General features: G+C 38.8%; 1 protein-coding gene across 2 annotated transcripts in view; it reads left to right on the forward strand.

The window, feature by feature from the left end:
* Positions 1–22,039, forward strand: part of TMTC4 (transmembrane O-mannosyltransferase targeting cadherins 4) — a 59,407-nt gene that overhangs the window by 19,165 nt on the left and 18,203 nt on the right. For both annotated transcript variants that reach the window (XM_064440628.1, XM_009509855.2), the window contains 6 exons: positions 7,244–7,341; positions 8,822–8,914; positions 13,592–13,753; positions 14,499–14,701; positions 16,373–16,544; positions 16,626–16,757. In XM_064440628.1, the coding sequence (XP_064296698.1) occupies positions 7,244–7,341; positions 8,822–8,914; positions 13,592–13,753; positions 14,499–14,701; positions 16,373–16,544; positions 16,626–16,757 (860 nt within the window). The remainder of the gene's footprint in view (positions 1–7,243; positions 7,342–8,821; positions 8,915–13,591; positions 13,754–14,498; positions 14,702–16,372; positions 16,545–16,625; positions 16,758–22,039) is intronic.

Consider the following 22,039-nt stretch of genomic DNA (forward strand, 5'->3'; position numbering starts at 1 on the left):
CTGAAGTTCTGAAATTCTGTCACTTTTTCCCAATATAGAGTTTTTCATGTTACCATCTTTGATAGGATAACATTTACATTTGCAAGGAACTAATCTGTTGTTCTCATTCTGTCCTGCTGTTTTAAAACACAACTGTGGGGACAAAACCACTGCATAGGCTTTGGAGACAGCAAGAGCTGACAACTGTTTAGGTATGTTCTGAAGGGAATTGTGGGTTATTAACTTTGTTGAACTGTAATGCAGCTTCTCTGGGAATTCATAAGGCATTTTAAAACTGCTGTAGCATTCATTTTGCCTTCCTTTGTCTTCAGCCTTGACAGTGATCCAGTTGCATGTATTTGCCATCTGCACCAGCGATCTCTGAGTGATGTAAAATTATGCATTCATGATATTTGCTTCATGTGAATAATATTCGCCTGGATATTAAATAGGGGATCAACTGTTTGCTCATATGCTATGACTTCTAAAAATGAATTTGTTCTGGTTGTGTGTTTCTGTTTTGTTCTGTTCTGTGTAGTCGCCTGTTAAACATCATTGCTAATTTAATAAAACATGCGAAGTAGACCGTAGTGATGAGTTTTGTGAATATTGGAGGTTTGTATTATGGAGGTTTTCCTATAGATCAGAAATGTTTGTCTCCTGTGTGACAGACACTTTCACAGTCTGTTACCTATCTTAGATTCACGAAGTTATGATATAGGGAGTTTGTTAGCTATTTTGCAATTGGTCGAGAGGTATTTATTTACAATTATTAAACATGTAGGCCCTGATTTTTTCAGCTGTGTGCCCTACTGTTCATATTTGAATGTACTGGGAGGAAATAGTTGTATGTGGAAAAATTAACAATTTTGTTATTTTGGTGGGCAGAGCAGAAAGAATAATCTTTTTTTTTTTTGTAGAATTAGTGCTAAACTTTGCTTGTCCAAGATGGTGTAAATTCAGGGATAGATGATCCCTTTACCATAGCATATACTTAATGAGTTTGAGATGCTTGGATATGTTTAGGAATGGCATTTGCTATTGTAAGTTCATTATCAAGTGAAACACTGAGCTGAGCTGCAGTAGTACATTCGGAGACACAGAAGGAGATCTCAGGCTTAAGTTAATTCTAACAGTGGATTCTTATGTGATCTTTTAAGACTAGGTAATTCTTTCCCCTTTGCTTAGCAATTCACAATCAGGGAAATCTTAGAGCTTGGTTAGATGAGTATTTGTAGTAGTTCAGCTGGAAGATACCATCCCCCCCGGCAAGGCATATCAATGGAATATATGAGCTTTTGTGATCTATTTCAGTTAAAAATTAAAACTTCCCGCAGGAGTTCAACATAACTAACTTTGCTTCACCTTTCAAAAGAACAGGTGCTTTCACAGAATCAATTACTGGGTTTCACCTGAAGATGGTGACTTCTTAAGCTGCTCCAAGCTGTCATCTGGCTGATCCCTAAGTTGCTCAATTAGCTTTGAAGAAGATGCTGAATGCCTAAATGTCTGAATTGGTAATAACTGTTTGTGATATTGTTAGTTTGACTTTAAAAGTAAAGCTGGTGCTCTAAATGTAGTATTTTTCTTCATATCCTTACCTTCTTAGGAATTTGTCTTCATTGACTTGTGGATTTAGGACACTCGAAAATAAGGTCTCTCAAAATAGAATTAGCTTTTAGGAAGACAGAGTTGAGGTGTATCATCAATGTGCTGCTCATAAATTTAGGATCAGTAAATTCCATGCTGTAAAACACTTTGTGTATGCATGCTTGCTCTAGGAGTGCTTATACTTAAGTCTAGCAGTTTAAATGGAGCAGCCCTCATGGTTTGTTTTTGGTTTATATAGGTATTTCATTGAATCCCCTCAACTTTCAGACTTAACGTACTCCTAAAGAAGGGCCATCTGAGCAACCCTTTTTTGGTTTTGTGTAGAAATGCTATATTTTTCTATTTAAAAAAAAAAAAAAAGAAAAGAAGCAAGTACTCTGTTGCTTTGGCATACTTACAGTTTTGTCCATCTGTTAGAGTGGCACAATGCCCACTCACAATATGGAGTACCAGTTTTGACCAGGAACAGGTGCCAATGAAAGATTGGTTTAGTTTTCTGACACAAGATTTTTCTGGTGGGAAGCAGCGCCGTATTAGGGGAATGTGCATTGTTAGACTGATTACTTCTGTTGGCATGTATGTATCTCAGTAATAATTAGCACTTAGGCAGTGCTTATATACTTATACACACACATATACTTATGCATTTATACATTTTCAAATCACTGTTACAAAAAAAAAAAAGATTGAAGGCATTGCTGAATGACGGTCTTTTGTATCTATTTTCTGAGCCTAGTTTACTGAGATTTCTGCAGTGGTGAGAGGGGTGTGGGGTGTGTTGTGTATAGTGACCCAGGAACAAGCACAAGATAAAATGTTTCTTGATTGAAATTCTTTCTCTTTTAAGTTATTCACTGATGAATTTTCATAATGCTACAATTCTATATATAACTGTACTGACCTTTTGAGGCTGCAAAAGAGAACAAAGGAACAGAGATTATGGTTTTCATGAGGAGATCTTGATAACAGAATCACAGAATGGTTGAGGGTAGAAGGGACCTCTGGAGGTAACCTGAGCTGATGTGCTCAAGTAGGGTCACCTAGAGCCAGTTGTCCAGGACCATGTCCAGATGACTTTTTAATATTTCCAAGGATGGAGGCTTCACAACCTCTCTGGTCAATCTGTGCCAGTGCTCCATCACCCTCTCAGTAAAAAAGTGTTTCCTGATGTTCAGACAGCACCTCTTGTGTTTCAGTTTGTGCCCATTTTCTCTGGTCTTGTCACTGGGCAGCACTGAAAAGAGCCTGGCTCTGTCTTCTTTGCACCCTCCCTTCAGGTATTTATGTAAATTGATGAGATCCCCCTGAGCCTTCTCTTCTTCAGGCTGAACAGTCCCAGCTCTCTCAGCCTTTCCCCTCATAGGAGAGATGCTCTAGTCTCTTCATCACCTTACTGGCCCTTTGTTGGCTCACTCCAGTATGTCCATGGCTCTCGTGTGCTGGGGAGCCCAGAAAGGGACACAGTACTCCAGGTGTGGCTTCATCAATGCAGAGCAGAGGAGAAGGATCCTCTCCCTTGGCCTACTGGTAATTCTTTGCCTAATTCAGCCCACGGTACCGTTAGTTCTCTGCTCCACGGGCACGTGGCTGGCTTGTGTTCAACTTGGTGTCCACCAGGACCCTCAGGTGCTTTTCTGTCAAGCTGCTTTCCAGCTGGGTGGCCCCCAGCATGTGCTGGTGCCTGGGCTTGCTCCTCTCCAGGTGCAGGATTTTGCAGTTCTCCTTGTTGAACTTGAGGTTCATACCAGCCCATTTCTCCAACCTATCAAGGTCCTTCAGGATGGCATCATGACCACCTGGCATATCAGCCCCTCCTCCCAGTTTTGTGTCATCCGCAAATTTGCTGAGGGTGCACTCTACCCCATCATCCAGATCAATAATGAAGATGTTGAACAGGATTGGACCCAGTATTGATCCCTGGGGTACACTGGTAGTGTACCTTCTGGGCCTGGCCATCCAGTCAGTTTTCAATCCACCTCACCGTCTGCACATACAGCCTGTACACCAACAGCTTCTCTATGAGGATCTTACAGGAGACTGTATCAAAGGCCTTACTGAAGTCCAGGCCTTTGACACTGTCTCCCGTAAGATCCTCATTATGGGTGCCTTATCATTTCTCTTTTGCTGGGCACTTTTACCATCTTTGAGAGACCATACTTAAGGTTGGTTATACTTGACATGCTGAGACATTCCTGTCATCTGAGAAGTGGGATATTCACAAGAAGACCAGTCTGTTTCTGTACAACTTTGAATGTGTGCCTGTTGAATAGCATTTGATTATCAGGCTTTTTCACTAGACCATTTCTTCAGTTTGTCAATGGAGTTCTGACTTCTCCTTTATGCTTCCTAGCCATTGCAGTCTGGCAGCACCTCTGGACTTAATCAGCATATTCCTTATTCCATCATCTAAATTTTTAACACTGTCTATTAGAGCCAGACAAAGGAAAGACCCAATACAGAATGTATTTACATTTTTCACAATGAGGTAGACTCTTAGTATAGTTCTCTAGCTGTTACTTGTACCCATTCTATAATAATTACATGCAGCCCATGTTTTTTCTGGCATATTTCACACTGTCTCCACTGGTAATCTCATGCTTTCATAAAGTCAAGGTATAGGACATTTACAGGTTTGCTTTCATGGGGAAGGCCTGTTTTTTTTCCTGTCCAAGTCAGAAATTATACTTAGTTTGATATAAATGGCTAAAATATGTCTTTGGCAAACAATTAATCATTCCTTTTATGTTTTAGAGGATGACCTAGAAAATATTCTGTCTTAAGCGGATTCTTTTCTTGGTAATTTTGACCAGTCAGTTTAGCTTTGTTTCTTTAGCTTATCCTTTCATATTTCTTTTTCTCTTTAAAAGCAGGCATGTAGGTACTATTTTGTTTTATTTCAAGCTTCTGGGTTCTCCTGTGATTTTCGTGTTTACTCAGAGGTAACAGTTGAGATTACTCTGGGTTGTATAGGACCTGTTGGAGTAAATTCTAATCAATCATAATTTCAAACAGATTAACTTCTATAAGTTCTGTGTCTTGTAGTTCACTATTTTTACTTTTGTTCTTGCTCCTTTTCTGCTGGTGTTGTTTGCCATCTGATTGCAGCTGACCTCTTTGTGAAAAAATGAAGTTAAAAGTCACAGAACACTTCTGTTTTCTTGGCATTGTCCATTTTCTTTCCCACTGAGTAGTGGAATAACTCCTTCCTTGCTGCTCTTTTTAATAATACATCTATGGAATTGTGGGTTTTCTTCTTTACATACATACCTTTTCACATTTTGTGATGCGATCTTTCTGTGTTTGTTTCTGTATGACTGCCGCTGTTCTGCTGGTCCTTGATAATTTCACCTAGTTCCTTTTTCCTATTTCTTATGTTTTAAATCATAAAGCATTTGTGAATCGCCAGCTGGTCTCTTACTATATACACTTCCCACTGTCTTGCACGTTAAGATAGTTTGTATTTGTGTAGTGAATACTGCTTCTCTGAAAAATGCTTAGTTGTCCTGACTTCTTTCCACCAAAATTTGATTCTGGGAAGAAGAAATCTCTCAGTTGAAGACAGTATACTTCAGTAAACTCAGTGAAGTCCATTGGCTTTGTTCACTGTTCTCCCTTTTACACTTACTAAGAATGATTGTCATTTTGTGAACCTAGTCAATTACTTTGCCTTCCATCTTCAAATCTCTCCGCTACCTTATTTCTACATTAAAAAAAAAAGGCAAAACAAACCAAAAGTTAATTTTGAGAACTGGCTGGACAGTCTGTGGTATTGCAGAGTCTGAAGAATAAAAGAGCTCCTTATTTAGGACAAATTCCTTTTGTTCTTAGCAATACTCTTAGAGGAAGGGGCTTTAAAATTTGTTCTGTGAGTTGCAATCCTCAGTTCTTCCATAGAGCTGATGTGAGTTTGGAGTTTCCTTCTTGCTGTTTTTTTTTTTTAGTTGCAGTGATTCTTTAGCTTAGTCATTATGTATTTGTATTTCCATGGGTTTTCTTGGTATTGTTGAGATGTGTATGACTTCTTTCCTTCAGAAGGCTTTCTTTTAACTTTACAACATCTGTACTTCCAATGTTAAGACTTACCTCACCTGTGACAACATAATTTGGAGTGGAGGGAGAAGGAACAAATGCCTACTAGGTATTGCAATGATGAATCTCAAACATATTAATATTTACTCTATTGAAGCTTTAAGTCTTAGGTAAGAAAGGAGTGCTAGAAGCAACTTTAAAACCTGTTCTTCCACATATGTTTATGAAAACTTATGCTCTCTGCCACAAAAGAAGTACCCTGCGTCAAAATGAGACGAGGCCAATGTCAGCAGATCCCTTTCGCATTTGTTATGGTTTGTATCTGATCCAACAACACCCGAGCTAGTATACTAGTTTAGCTTTACAGGCAGCGAAGAGAGCTACTTCTCTGAAAGGTGGAAAACTGCATTTAATTAGGTAACTTAATCCCAAAAGGTGTCCCCTTCTCTCAACCACTTAGAAAGGAAGCCTAGTATACTAGCTTAGATGCAGGTGCCTGCTTCTGGTGAAATGAATCTTAGTTCTGCCATTTACCCTTTCCATAGCCCATTACTGCAGTTCTGGTTAAGTACTGAGGGTCAAACCTGTATTAGCAGTAGGGAAGAACTACTCTAGAGATCAAGAAAAGTAAGAAAGGAATTGAGTCAATGAATGCAGAGTTCAACTTTGTTTTTTCACGTGCCAAGTCAAAGATTGATTCTTGTGATGCCTGTAGAGCCCGTGTTGCTTGAATCAAGAAGCTGCCTCTGAATGAGCTGAGTGCTTCCCTCTGTTGCTTGCACCTGTGGAGTAGAGGTTGTGACAGCTATGTTTTAATGTGAAGTATCCATGTACTGTGTGTGTGATAGTACCTTGGCTGAAGTAGGGCTTATTGTTATATTAATCTCAGAAATGCCTGCTTGTAGTACCCAAAATCAGCTACGTGGTACAGTCTTTAAAGACTCTTTCTTTGAGTAGAAGCTGTAGTTACTCTTGATCTCTTAACCCCAGAGTTCCTCACCCTGCTGTAAAACTGCTTCCTGAGTGCAAGAACTAACTGCTTCTCTGCTCAGATGCTGAAATTTTTGAGCTCCATGGCATTCCATTGCAGTGCTAATGAAAGGACACGAGGTACTTCCTAAATGCAGCAGCCCTGGAGAAGCAGTTCATTGTGCCTTTGTAGATTAGACTACAGTTAAAACAGTTTGCGTGCGTGACACTTCATGTGTAACCATTAGAAAGAATTTCTTGTTCTTGTGGTAGCTTGGAAGAGAGTGGCCAGTAATGATAGAGCTCTAGCTAAGGATGATAAATGTGTCTAAATATTGGGAATTAACCTTTTCAGATGATGAATTGTGGAAACTACATGAAGCTTCTGCCATTCTAATTAGTCTGGCTAAAACATCTAGCAAACAGAGATTTCTAATGTCCCTGAGAATAGAAAATGACTGCAGTAAAGGGACAAATGCCAGCATATTGCAGGAGGTGCCCTGTGATTTTTAAGTCTGTGTATCCAGATCTTGACTGATAGAAAAGACTGTGAGATTAAATGTTGTATGTTTTTAAAATTCTAATTTTAATTTAAATTTCTGACTTTACCTTTAAATGTATAAACCTAATGTTATGGCATGCTTTATTTTGACAGATAAGGAAGGACATAATTTTTCTATATTCTGGGTGCTGGTGAGTGTTAGCCTAGGTGCAATAGCCATGCTGTGCAAAGAACAAGGAATTACAGTTCTGGTAAGAATCCTCTTATTGACTGAATTTTGACCTCAGCATCTGTCAGATGCAGTTTTAAAGCCTACAGAGATGAATCTTCTCCGCAGCTAATCACGTGCATGTTTTTTTCTTCTTTCAGAAAACTAGTTAATGTTGACAAAAAGCAGTATTCTAGTAGATCCGTCTTGATTATATCCCTGCCAATCTGTTGGAATTCTTCATGTTATCTTTTATAAGCAGGTTGCATATATCTGTTAATTTCATGCCAAATTTTAAAGATTTACAGTGCTAATTTCAACATGTATCATGTCCTTTGGCCTTGGTTTGAATGTAATTGTTGAGATAGCAGGCCTACAAACCTCATGTTGAAGGCCTATGAACAAAGACATAACTGGAGGGGAGAGCATTTTGAAAAGCTCTACCCTCTTGCTTTTGTGAACGGTGTAATTAGAAGTAGTGAATCCTTCTTTCAGCAGGATTCTTGCCTTCATATCTCCATGCAAGTGAGCCAAAAGCCTTTTAACTACCAGGTGGCCTTTCTACATGGAACTACGCCACTCTAACCTGTTGTCTGTCTTCTCCCTTTGACTGTTAGAAGGAGACTTGTGGCCAACCTGTGTCCTAACTCTTTGCCTCACCTGGAACTATTTTTACTGTCTTTTTTCCATTTAGTCTTCAGAACATTGAGGTAATGTCCGAAGTTATTAGGATATAGGCTAAATATTAAAGGATTGTCATGGTTGGTGATTGCTGAAACATTGAAGGGAAAATGTTAAAGTTGGATTTTGCTGGTCACCTCAACAGAATTACCCCTGGATATATTTTAGTTGCTTGCTTGGGGGTAGTATGTGCACGTGTAGTCCTGCAAAGCACTCAATATGCTCTAGTTTTATGTGTAGTGGCCAATGTCACATAGAACTTTGGTTGTCTTCCCCCCACCCCAGCAACTTCCACTGCGTATATTGGTGTAATTGCAAGAAAGCAAGCCTGACCTCTGTTAAATCTTTCTGAGCCTTTTTTTGTTGCACAATTTATGTACCCTTTAAAAATAGTATTTCTGAAACCTGACAGTCAAAAGATACCATGCTGCACAGCAAAAAATAAGTAGAAGACTTAAAGAAACTCCACCTTATTGACAGAAGCCTTACCTTTTGACCGCAGCATTTACGCTGCAGAACATTTGGGAAAGAAGATCGAGAGCACAGTACTGTTGTGACCATGCATATGGCATCTGTCTTGCTGACACATGGTATTCCCCAAACGGTTACTCCATGTAGCAGGAGAATCCCCATTACAGTAACATGATATTCTACTCATCTGGCCTCAGGTGCTGAATTTACCGTTCTACCATCATTACTACCAATGTATCTCTCTACGTGTTTGGAATCACTATTCAGATATACAGTAACTCATGGTAGAAGTGGAATTTAAGATGTATTTTAAAAAATATTTATGGTTAACTGCTCCATCTTATGCTCTTATTTTTCTCTTGGTTGTTTAGGGTTTGAATGCAGTGTTTGATGCACTGGTGATTAACAAGCTAAATGTTTTGGAGCTTATTCAAAAGTTACTACATAAGGACAAGTCATTGGAGGTGAGTCCTCAGAGGTTTTGTTCATTCTGGCCATTCAGACAGTCATGTACAAAAAAATAAAGATACAACTTCTGACAGTTTTGTTGTTATTGAGGATTAAACAAAAGATAGAGGTATTTTCAGTCAGCCTAATAAGGCAATGTGCTATGGCATATTTGCAGCAACATGAATAGTAATAGAATTGCATTGGATAGTGAAATCCATTCCATACTTCTCTCAACTGTAGGTTAAAAATATGGTGTGGAAAAGGTGACTGCTTGATGCAACAAGTCCTTCAGGGTCAGTAGCTATACACCTGAAATGGTTGTTTAACACAGTTTGGTTAGAGTAAAGAGAGAGAAATTTATTCAGATTCTCAAATGAGATAGCTAGACATTTGAAAAAGTATATTAAAAAATATTTTCTCTACTTTGCCAATCCCTGTAAAGTATTAACACTGTTTTTTTCAGAATACAAATGACCAAACAGGAGACAGTTCCCAGTAGGAACTGTAGCACTGATCGTTGCTAAGGATTGAATTTCTGACTTGTGTTGGTATCACTCTATCTAATATTGGCTCAAGTGGAATCTGGCACCTAGTATTTGCACTGGCAAGCAAATGACAGAAACAGTCAGCCTCAGGTGAATGGTTGATGGCAGCCAAATAGACCAAAATCCTACTAGAACATCACTGCTTTCAACAGCTAAATCATTTGCATCTCCCATCGAAGGTTCAACAAGGCAAAGGAATATTCACTGACTTTGCATTGATCAGTGGTTTCACTGCAAAGAAGTCTTGCTCATGTTTCTGAGTAGCACAAGTCTTAAGGGTTTTTTAAATTCCTTTGATAAAAGAGAAGTGAGTTTTGGGGGGAAATTAGTAGAAGTGAAATCTCTAGAACTGAAACTGTAGATTTGACCAAGAACGGCTAAGTGAGGGGTGCAAGAGTATTTCAGGCAGCAAAGAGGAATGCTGGAGAATTTTGTTGTATAATTAGAGTTATGTTCAACTAGCATATGTCAAGGAAAGAGCCTAGAGTTGTAGGGAACTAAAGCAGAGCCAGTTCAAAATTAGTGATGGAAATAAAAGGTAATAAAGGAGGACCCTGGAAACCACTGACCAGTCAGCCTCACTTCAGTGTCTTTGAAGATCATGGAACAGATCATCCTGGAAGTTATGTCGAAACATATGAAAGACAGGAGGGTTATTAGAGACAGCCAACTTGGCTTCACCAAGAGCAGATTGTGCCTGACTAATCTAGTGGCCTTCTATGAGGGAGTAATGGCATCAGTGTACAAGAGAAGAGCTAATGATGTCATCTACCTGGATTTCTGTAGGGCCATTGATATTGTCCCCCACAACATTCTTGCTGCTAAAATAGAGAGAGATCATTTGACTGATGGACTGTTAGATGGATAAGGAATTGGCTAGATGGCTGCATCCAAAGAATGACAGTCAAAAGCTCAATATCCAAGCAGAAACCATCTGAGTGGTGTCCCTCAAGTGTCCATACTTGGACCAATCCTATTTAGTACATTGTGGAATTAGTGCACCCTCAGCAAGTATGGAGATGGCACCAAGTTGAGAGTTGATACTCTTAGGGGAAGGGATGCCCATCCAGAGAGACCTTGGCAAGCTTGAGAAGTGGGCCCTTGTGAACCTCACAAAGTTCAACAAGGCCAAGTGCAAAGTCATGCACCTGGGCTGGGGCAATCCCCAATATCAGTACAGACATGGGGGATGAATGGATTGAGAGCAGCCCTGTGGAGAAGGACCTGGGGATATGCGTGGATGAAAAATCAGATATGAGCCTGCAATGTGTATGTGAATGTGCCTGCGAGTCGTATCCTGGGCTGCATAAAAAAAAGCATGGCCAGCAGGTCGAGGGAGGTGATTCTCCCTCTACCCTCTGCTTTGGTGATACCCCACATGGAGTACTGCATCCAGCTCTGGAGTAGATGAAAGACATGGACCTGTTAGAGCAGGTCCAGAGGTGGGTGACAAAATGGTCAGAGGGATGGAACACCTCTCCTGTGAAGAAAGGCTGAGAGAGTTGGGGTTGTTTAGCCTGGAGAAGAGGGACCCTGGGGACACCTGATTGTAGTCTTTCAATATATAGAAGTGGCCTATAAGAATGATGGAGACTTTGTATCAGAGCCTGTAGTGACAGGACAAGGGGCAGTGGTTTTAAATTGAAAGAGGGTAGATTTAGACTGGTCTTTATGATGAGGGTGGTGAGACACTGGAACAGGTTGCTCAGGGAAGTTGTTGATGCCCCATTATTAGAAGTGTTCAAGGTCAGGTTGGATGGGGCTTTGAGCAATCTTATCTAGTGTAAGATGTCCCTGCCCATGGCAGGGGGGTTGGACTAGATGATCTTTAAAGGTCCCTTCCAACCCAAACCATCCTATGATTCTGTGAAATGTGTCAGTCAAACGTTTTTCAAGGATTACTTTTTAAGCATGAAGAGCTCAAAGTGTTATGCTTCTGTTTTGTGACTTCTAAGCAGTTATGTTTGGGTGAAGAAAACATCAAATGTGCATTTTATTTCTTCTTTTAATAGAAGTAATTAATTTTAGCTCCTGCCACTTACAAAAATCTGTTCTGCTCTTTTCATGAATGTGTATCTAATGGTTTTTTGTTTGTTTTGTTAAAAGGCTGATCTTAAATTCTCTTACTTGCAGATTTTTTTTCTTCTCAATTGAGACAGGTTTCAGTTTCATGCCTGATTTCAGTTAACTCTGGATCAAAGGCGATATGATAATACTTCTTCCACTTTTTAAATTCTGCCTTCTAAGAGATTTTGTGATGATTTGTGAAATCTGGCCTTTAACAAGCTGCATGTACTGTTAAACAAAATGAAGCCTGGGATGAGAGGTTTTGTGTACTTACTCTGTCACAAAGTAGTTATAAATTATCACCGTATGGTTTTCCTTCATAGCACAATTCTCTTGCAAAAACAGTTTTTAGGAATGGTTTTCCTGTAATCCTCATGGTAGTGATTTTGTTACCGAGATGTGTAAGTTGGAAGAAACCAGTTGAGCACAAAGTCTAACTTACATAAAATCAACATTACAAAATTCTTTATCCTTAGGCATTCAGCTAAATATCCTATGACGCCGTTGTCAACTGCAAATATTAAAAACCCATCTGAATATAGGTTTAAAACGTAACTCTTCTCTCATTTTAGAGAATAAATATCTTCAGCCAGGGCACTGTTGGATGCCTATCTTTGCAGTAAGCCTACTTGTTTTTTTTAAAGTCTTCAGAAATAACTAATATTGTTCTCCTGAATAATTATGGTGCTGCTTGCTAATCAGCATATTGCAATAATAGGTAATAATAATCAGTGTGCCAGCTCCCATGGAGGACATAGAACTGATCATGTATAACTGTCAGGTAGGTTTTTAAAGGTAATGGAAGCATATCAGACTAAGGGAGGAAGGTAGAAATAAAGGAAAACTAATACTGGAGATCACATGACCATTTGTTTTAGGATCCAGTCAACTCTTCCATGTAAAAATCCATAGTTTACTGACACTTTCATCTTCCAATGTGTGGAATGGAAAGGGAGGTGGCCCAAAAGATCTCGCATTTCAGGGAAACTCTTGTCTTCCATCTTCTGCTTCTCTAACGACTTATTGAGGCTGTGTAGAATAATTTCAACCATCAAGTTTCAGACAGGTCTAAGGCAGCCCTTCATTTCCTACCTGAGTTACCATTTGCTAGCTGATCAGGGTGTTGGAAGCTTGGATTTCCATCTCAAAGCTGTGACAGGGGTATTGTTATAGTTACTGATGATTCTGTTTCCAGTCTCTACTGGTGAAGCTTGAAGAACCTCTACAGTATGCAGTGTTTTTCTTTTCATTTATGAAACTGATGTGTGCTCGGAGAAAATGCATTATACTTCACAGCAGAAAAAATGGGAAAGTGTATCAAATTTAGCTTCTATGACATCACTTCTCTGTGTTTTATGTGAATTGCCTTCTTTAGACCCTAAGTGTATGTTATGTGAGGTAAGTCAACTGAGTTAATGTAGATAAAACACAATTTTTTTAAGATCTTGGGTAATTTTAGCCTAACCGAAGTGATTTGGGTGCCTGTCATTAGCTTTTTAATCACACTAGTGAATGTGAAAATTTTAATTCAGTTTCTCATTCTTCCCAGTTTCTAACTGTGCAGTTTTCTTGTTGTATGCAGTCGTGTGATTTGACCTCTAAAGAAACTTCAGTGGACAAAAACTATCAGTGCTAAGCGGCCAACTAGATATAGCTATTTTAAAAAAAGTTCACAAAGTAACAGTCCTCCATTTTAAGAAGAAAAGATAGATCAATTTAATATGCCATATACTAAAGGCTATATTCTGCTCAAATTCGCTATTAGAAATTGTTGTGTAAAATTACATCAGCTATAGAGTTACTGAGGATTTGTAGAACAGAGACTTCTTGAATAAAAAAGTTTTCTTTTGTGATTTAGAAGGAGATGAAAATGTTTGCAAAGAATATTTTGCGGTTAGTCAACGAAAGCACAGTAAAGTTTGGAACTTTCTAGTAACTGCAAAAATAAGAGAAATGTCAACTCTAATAGCAAAAATGCACAGGAATAGCCTCTGCTTTCTGAGATGGTGCCAGAAGAATGTGAATATAGTGGGGAAGAGAAAATATAAAATGAGGTTGTTTTCTCTTTCTTTCCTGTAGAATGCTGGGCTGTTAAGAAAGGGGCTGCTTTTCAGGATAACTCTTCTGATGTCTGGAGGGGCCAGTATACTTTATATACGCTGGAGGATTATGGGCACAGGACCCCCTGCTTTCACTGAAGTAGACAACCCAGCTTCATTTGCAGACAGTCTTTTTGTGAGAGTAAGTTATGAAGTTGTTTTTTTCCGGCCAGCTCAGAACATTTGTCTTTGTCATCAAAATGAATCTTCTTTTCTGTGCTTCAAAGAAACAATAAAGTGGGCAGTCTTTGTGTTTCAAGATGTGTGATGAGTCACCTTCCCTTGTGCTGCTGTGATGATTTTCTGCAATTTTTAAAAATAGTATACCTTGTATATTCTTTGCATTCAATTTAGCATGCATTGCACACATTGAAGTACCTTTCCCTATACTTGCTACTTTTCCCATGCATGCAAGGATTTAGCTTTTGCTGGGTTTCATCCCTTTTCTACATACTGTGTTTGACTCTTCATCTGTTCTTTCACAATTGAAGAAAATAGCATAAAGTTCTGGTCTGGTGCGTTTGGAATATGTCTTGGCTTTATACCTCTGACTGCATTAAGACTCTTGGCTAAGACAGTAGGTGCTGTCTTTTGACAATTTCTCCTATTGTAGGAGATTATTTTTTTTTACATATGGATATTGGTTGGACAGGACAGAATTTCATTTCCCTGCTCTGAATAGGACAGCCACCTAGCTACATTTAAAAAAATTAATTTCACAGCTGTAAAATAAATGGATATGTAACGTGTTGTAGTTTAACAGTATTTAAAGCCTCTTTATTGTATAAAATATATTTGGGAAATGGTAATAGAGGGAAGAACTAAAGTTGCCTCCCCCCCCTTAAATTTAGTATCAAATAAATGTTTGTTTGCTTTTTGACTGACAGGCTATAAACTATAATTACTACTATTCGTTGAATGCATGGTTGCTGTTGTGTCCCTGGTGGCTGTGTTTTGATTGGTCAATGGGCTGCATACCCCTCATTAAATCCGTCAGTGACTGGAGGATAATTGCACTAGCAGCACTTTGGTTCTGCCTAATTGGTCTGATATGCCAAGCTCTGTGCTCAGAAGACAGCCATAAGAGAAGGTAAGAGACAGTGATGAGTTTTAACTATCTGGCCAGCTTGAGTACAGTATTATGTTGTTAAATCCACTAGTGATACTTTTAACAATTCAGTGGAACCAGTGTCTAGCAAATGTAGTTCAAATAAATATTTATAGCTGTCATTACAGTTTTATCCCAATTTGGGCCCATCACTGTACACTGACTAGTGGGAAACAGAGTTGGAGGAGGAGGTATGGATGGCTGCTTTATTTTGATCCTGAAATGGCATTTTGAGATCCTTAACACTGTAGGTGGTAAAAAGTAATCTCTGCTCAGAACAGAGTCAGAATTGATGTATGTTGTTGCCCCTGCTTCTTACAAGTCATCATCTCCTTTCATCATCTTCTAAAAATGGAAGGAGGTTGAAATGCTGGCCATAGCCATACAATTAAAAAATAAAATGCTGTCCCATAGTATCGACTGAGGAAACAACTTGTACTTTATCCAAAGGTACAAAAAAAGTTTATTATTAACTATTCTGTCTCACTAAGGGCTTCTGTTCAACTTTTCAGGGTCTGCTCCCTTGGATTTTATGTATAATTAATTCCTCAGTTCTTTAAAATTTTTCAGCAGCTCAATTGCAACAAGGTCATTCTGTTGTTCAGTGCAATGAATATTTTCTTTTCTGTGGTATTCTGCAGTTTCATCTCTTCCCCCTCATTCCTTCAAATGTTAACATCCCACCTGCCTTCTTTTCCTCTGTTCCATACATGTTTGCACAGATAAAATAATTTTGGAGAGGGATGGAATTCCTGCTACAAGTGATGTCATACTTTCTAGAAAAAAACCACACTAAGCCTATACTGCTGAACAGTTTTTTAGTAAAAAGTAAAGACAAAAAGTGTAGTGAAGGCCTAGGACTCTTGGGGAGGAGAAAAGAGTAAGAAGACACCTCCACATTACAGTGTAGAGATTTATTTGTAATAAATTAGAGTAGAACACTACCATGCCTGTGGCCTTTTAACAAACACCTGACACAGACCTGGGATTCATATTCCCTTATGTCAGCTCTGTAAAAGTAAGGTACCTAGTCTCAGTTTTCTAACCTCTGTATAGTCCATAGGTACCTGCTCAGGATTACTTATCCTAACATAGATACCTAAAACAAGGAAGACGAACTGCTCTCAGGAAGTGCCATTCTCTGCTGACTGTAGAAGAAGTGCAGATGGCTAACTTTCAGGTGGTTAAGCACAATGGATTCTACTATTGACATATTTGTTAGGAAAGAAAATGCTCTCTCAGTAGGACATGTACTACTGTTTCTTCTTCAGCGGTGACCTATATTTTTCCCCTGTTACCACCTTCCTGGTTCCAAAAATAGGCAGATATCTTTTACCATTACTTTTCCTGCCTGTGTATTTCAAATAGGAATTATGTAATTAATGTGTAATCAGGCTATTTTCTGGCTTGGAAGCATGAACATTGCTTTTCTGGGAATTATAACTAGGATTTTAAAAGTTCCTGATGATGGAGTGAAGTGTCAAAACCTCACTGAAACTTAATTTGGTTCTGTTATATAGCTCCCAATGGCTGCTTTTGAATGCCCAGTTCCATATGCACATCCTTCTGAAATGTTTAAATAAAGTTTATAAGTGGAAAAGGTACTTTTGTTAAGATTTGTGGTTCATTTGAGAATCTGTTTCTTGTTTGCAGAATTCTTACACTGGGACTCGGATTTCTTATTATCCCTTTTCTTCCTGCAAGTAATCTGTTCTTCCGAGTAGGATTTGTTATTGCAGAGAGAGTCATCTACCTCCCCAGTATTGGATATTGTGTTCTGTTTACATATGGATTTAGTCTCTTGAGTAAGCAAGCCAAGAAAAAGGTACTATCAAAACTGTCAGTAAAGTTGATGAAGTGCTTCAATTGAATGGTTTGTTTCTTAACTTGTCTCTTTTTCCTTAAGAAAATTCTTGCTGTGGCAGTACTTGGAATCTTGTTGATAAATGTTATGCGCTGTGCACTCCGCAGCAGTCAGTGGAGGTCAGAAGAACAGCTTTTTAGGAGTGCACTGTCTGTGTGCCCTCTGAATGCAAAAGTAAGTCATTCATCTGAACTTCTAATCTTTTTTTTTTTTAAGTGTTTTGAAATTTGGAATAGAGGAATTGTTATGCATAGTTAATATATTGTGGTACAGTGTTACAGTCTTGCTTGATGCAAGAATATGACATTGGCATGTCAGACACCTAAATCACAGTGGTAGCATAGGCAAAATACCAGACAAATTAAAATATTGTAATTCAGAACCTGGGGCTGGGAGTGGGGTGGGGAGGGAGAAGGGAGGATACACTTCAGGAAAGGCATCCAGTCAAATTGGATGTACTGCTAATAAAATCTACTAAAACAATTGTGCATATAATTGCAAGTTATTACAATAAAATATCAAAAAGAAAGTAAGTTGTAGCAGTGTATTCACCTAAATAATGCCTATGCTGTGTTTTTAGAATCCTTTTTGTGTACCTTCCAGCGGTATATATAGCCAGCACAGCTAAGGGACAAAGCAGCGTATCATCAGTGTAACTGCAGGATGTGGGGGGTAAAATCTTTCATAGAATCATAAAATCCTTAAGGTTGGAAAAGACTCTTAAGATCATTGAGTCCAACCAATAACCTATCACTGCCAAGTCCACCACTAAACCATATCCTCAAGTACCACGTCTACCCTTCTTTTAAATACCTCCAGGGATGGAGACTCAACCACCTCCCTGGGCAGCCTGTTCCAATGCCTGACAACCCTTTCAGTGAAGGAGTTTTTCCTAATATCCAGCCTAAACTTCCCCTGGCGCAGCTTGAGGCTATTTCCTCTCATCCTATCACTTGTTACTAGGGAGAAGAGACCAACCCCCACCTCGTTACAACCTCCTTCCAGGTAGCCGAGGAGAGCGGTAAGGTCTCCCCTCAGCCTCCTCTTCTCCAGACTAAAGAACCCCAATTCCTTCAGCCGCTCCTCATACGACTTGTTCTCTAGACCCTTCACCAACTTTGTTGCCCTTCTCTGGACACACTCCAGCACCTCGATGTCCTTCTTGTAGTGAGGGGCCCAAAACTGCACACAGCACTCAAGGTGCGGCCTCACCACTTCTGCTCTTTTACAGTGACTGAATGGGCTACAGTATTCAGACACGGGCATTGAGGAAAACTGCAATATTTCCTGCAAGGCTTAGTGAAGGAACAAGTAAGAGGGTGGGACTGGATAGGATGTTTCCCTGAGCTGAACACCAGTGTTCAGCATAGTTGACCAAATCTGGCCTGCGAGTAGAGGTGACCTCCACAGTAGTCCTTTGACAACTGAGTGTGATCTGTTGGAATATACCACAGAGCCCTGATGTTGTTCGAATTTTAGCAGAGACTCTCTTTGAAGAGCCTAGGAATAGGAATGCACAGCTTGTCAGTAAAATACATTGATGTTTTAAAAGATTAGATTTCTGTAATCTAGAGTAGTATCTAGACAATACAGATCAAGACACATAGCTTAAAAAGGAACCTGTGAATGCTCAGCTTTGCAAAGAGAATGGTAAACTTAGCATCTACTGGAATACAAATATGCAGCAGTGAGCTGTAAAAAGCATTTATAGCCCATATTTACAATATGGTGGCACCTTTCAGTAATCTCAGATTTCAATACATAGACAAAGAGCTGTTGTATCTTATTGTGTGGCAGCAGTAGGCAACCATCATCTTTTTAATGATGACCTGAGTATATCCTATCTTCTGGATGACAAATGCATACTATAAATGGAGCAAATGCAATCTGTTTCTTTGTGTGTAACTCCATCCATCTGCCATTGTAAGAGTGCTTCAGACAGATCCATGCTCTCTTTGCCTGTGCTCCAGGCTCCTTGGACACAAGCCATGTCTGGCTGGGAAGCTGTGTAGCGGTGTTCGCACAGTGCTGTGCTTGAGCCGATAAGCTGTGTGCAAGCTACTGAACTAATGCAGCTGGTTCAAAGCCAATGAGTGTACAGGGAAAATGAGCTTGTGTTTGTCAACACTGGGCCACGTAGACATGCCTGAGCTGTATTGCTGCTAGTGACAGCGTGTGCAAAAATGGAAAGCATGGTGATGTGAACAGGGAGGGTTTTGTAAGCTCACATTCCAATTTTCTAAGGAGTAACTTTGAAACCACAGTAGTAGGGAACTTTTCTAGGCAACATCATTAGACAATCCACGTGTGAGAGGCAATTTCTTTTTTTCTTTATGGACCCAGCTATACTTGTTCAATTTTGACAAAGATAAACATAAAAATTGGAACTAGGTTCTGTTCTGATCTTCTGTTGTCTTGAAATTGCAGAATTCCTTCAAAAATGACTCCACAGGACTTTCAGTGGCCCATTTATTTCAGTGGGAGACTGATACAGGCCAAAAAGGGGAACACAGATAATAGCTTTTTCTTCTTGTTCTTAGAACATCTTTAATATGTGTAGCGTGGTCATGCTTTACTTCCCTTATGTAGCAGGGTTCCAGAATCTCCAGGTGCCTCCCAACTGGCAATAAAAGCTGCAGCTCCTAGTTCATGTTTTTGTGGTACAGTTCTTTTCAATTCCACATTGTCTGTATGTGAACAGTGTAGAGTAAACTTACCCTAATTCTAATTAACAGATAGTTACAGAAGTGCCTTCTCTAATTTAAAGACTCATCTTCTTTAAACATCTCTTTAGATAGAGGTGTGGAAACTGCATTAAATCAGATTGTCTGGCATAGTAGAGAATCTGCCCCCTTAAGTGATGGATGCACCTGGCTCAAGAGGATGAAATTTAGGATCAACTTTTATAAATGTGACCCAGTGATTTTAAAATTTACTGGGAATAATCAGGTACCATAAGAAGTTACAAAGATCTTTTGACTTTTTTTTAAGCTCACAATACAGATTTTTAAATGTTTAAAGTATTTTATATTTTATTTTAAATGTTATTTTAAATATTTCAGAAATGTTCAATATATATGTTATTATATTGTTTTTTAAAAAAGAGAAAGAAAGCACCATGTTACCGATCTTGATTAAACATGTTCAGGAATGTGTCACACATTTGACGTTGCATGGTCCTGACTTAAGTTGGTTTCAAAGGTTATTAGACTGAAAGTGTAACTACTGTTGCACCATACCAGACTACTGGCTTGGATTTATCTCCTTAGCTTTAGACATCTGCATCTGAGTGAGTCAGCCAGACTCTTTTTATAACTGGGGAGAAGCTGTCCCTTTTAGCACTTGGTTCATCATCACCTTGGACTAACACGACTGACATAGGCCAGAATGACTGCGCCCTAGATCTGTGCATTTCTCTCTGCTGATGATAAAAGAAGTCGTGACAACTAGAGCAGATGTGGATACCTAAGGTTATGTGAGATTTTGCTCTTGCCCTACTGGTGTTCACTATTTCTAGACATCGCAGTATTGCTGCTCACCTTCTGAGGTCATTAAACATTGTTTCTTTTAATTTTAAAGATTATTTCCAAAAATGCTCATTTCTTGCCATGTGATAAGTTACTGTTGGAAGTGCCAAGTTACTTTTTCTCAGCTTTTAGCAAAGCCGTGGCAGTTTTTAAGACTCCAGAGATGGTTTTTTACATCTGGATGAATTCCTCTAATTGATTATCTAAATAAAATTTGCAGTTGCATTGTTAAGTACATGGGAAATAGCCACCATTTTTCTTTTCCTAGATTTGAAATAACTGAATTTAAATGACTGTAAATTGTTAATATTTTGCATGTAATCTGTACATTCTCCTTCCTACTGGTTATTCTTATATGATAGAAATTAATAAACAGAATTTTTAAAAAGCCATTTCAGTAGCAACTTTTCTGCAATAATAAGCAAGGAAGTTATGATAGTCCCAACAGAATGTGTTACTAACCAATCTGTCTTGACATATTAAGGGTAGCAACTTTGTACTTGATGCTTTATGCAAACTGTAATTATTAGAAATACCAGTCTGTCAAAAACAAGCTATGCTAATACTGAAAGTGCACAGCAAAGTTTGTGAGATTACTTCCTATACTTTCTTAAAAGGTCATGTAAAACCTCTTTATGACAGAACAAGATTTACTGCTGTTTAAGGATTTATAAAGCTGATCTAGAGAGCATTTCCTTTAGATATTAAGAATTAGTTTCTATGCTATATATTAAAAGGGGATTATCTTCTGCAGATTTACCTTCAGTGCTGTGAGCTATGTTTATAGGGGTTATCTGCAGTGTTTTGCCACACAGACACAATTTTTGTTATAATTTCTTTGTATACAAGTAACAGTCGTGCAGAAGAACCTTTAGACAACATTTGCTGCACAAACCAAATGTGAAGAGCAAAAAGGCTTTGTTTTATTATTACTTAGAAAACAGAATTTCAGTAGTAGAGGAAAGAGAAAAGTGTTTGATGAAAGAAGCTGGCATTGAACAGAAGCATCTGCATGTTTCTGTAGAAATGTTGACATCTGTGCTTTGCTGCCATCCTTCTCAGCAAATGTTCATATTTGCTGAAAAGGTGATTATAAGCAGCTAGGAAGAGAGAATAAAATACTTGGTAATAGTAGTGCTCCAACTGAGGGGTGTACCTCCTAGAAGATGATACTGCATTTCAATTTCTTCCTACACTGCTTTGAGAAATAAAAACCAAAAAATTGGTTTGACAGTAATTTTGTTCTTGTTCAGGGAAATATAATTTTTTCTCTCTTCCTCATTTAAGTACCTGTGTTCATTTAAACACTTAAATAAGAGGTTAAGCACTGTGTCTGTCTAACATAGAATAATCTACAGTGCTTTTGTTTTTGTATACTGGCTTCTTAGGTTGATTTGCGGTATTGCAAACATAGAGCAAATTCTTTGGCTAGGCTATGGTGCCATGGTTATGTTAACTTTAAACAATGCATGCCTGTTGACATCAACTAAGTTCTGTCCTAGGGGTTTTTTTACCTAATTGCCCAGATTTTGAAGAACACTGTGTTGTTATGCATCCTTAAGAAATGCTTCTTTTGGAGCTATTACTGTAAAGTAATGACCTGTTTAAGATTGATAAAGGAGCATGTGGTCATAATGTAATACATCATTTCCAGTTAATATCTATCTATAATCATTTAATAACAAAACGCTATGTCTGCTTTTAAATGTTTAATCAGGAAAGGAGAATCCTCTCCCCCAGGCTGGCATGCACGATATCTGTCAAAGGCAGAAAAACCACATCTCTAGAGAGGAAATTTAAAACATCACACTGGCCCCTCATTTTTAAGGGCCAGATTCTTCCCACCCATTGGTATATAGAAAGTACCTGCGTCCCCATGTTGTGCAGACAGGGGCCATGGGAGAAGTCAAGGAGAGTTACAGCCTTGTG

This window comes from Phalacrocorax carbo, chromosome 1 (genome assembly GCF_963921805.1).
Source record: "Phalacrocorax carbo chromosome 1, bPhaCar2.1, whole genome shotgun sequence".
Lineage (NCBI taxonomy): Eukaryota > Metazoa > Chordata > Aves > Suliformes > Phalacrocoracidae > Phalacrocorax > Phalacrocorax carbo.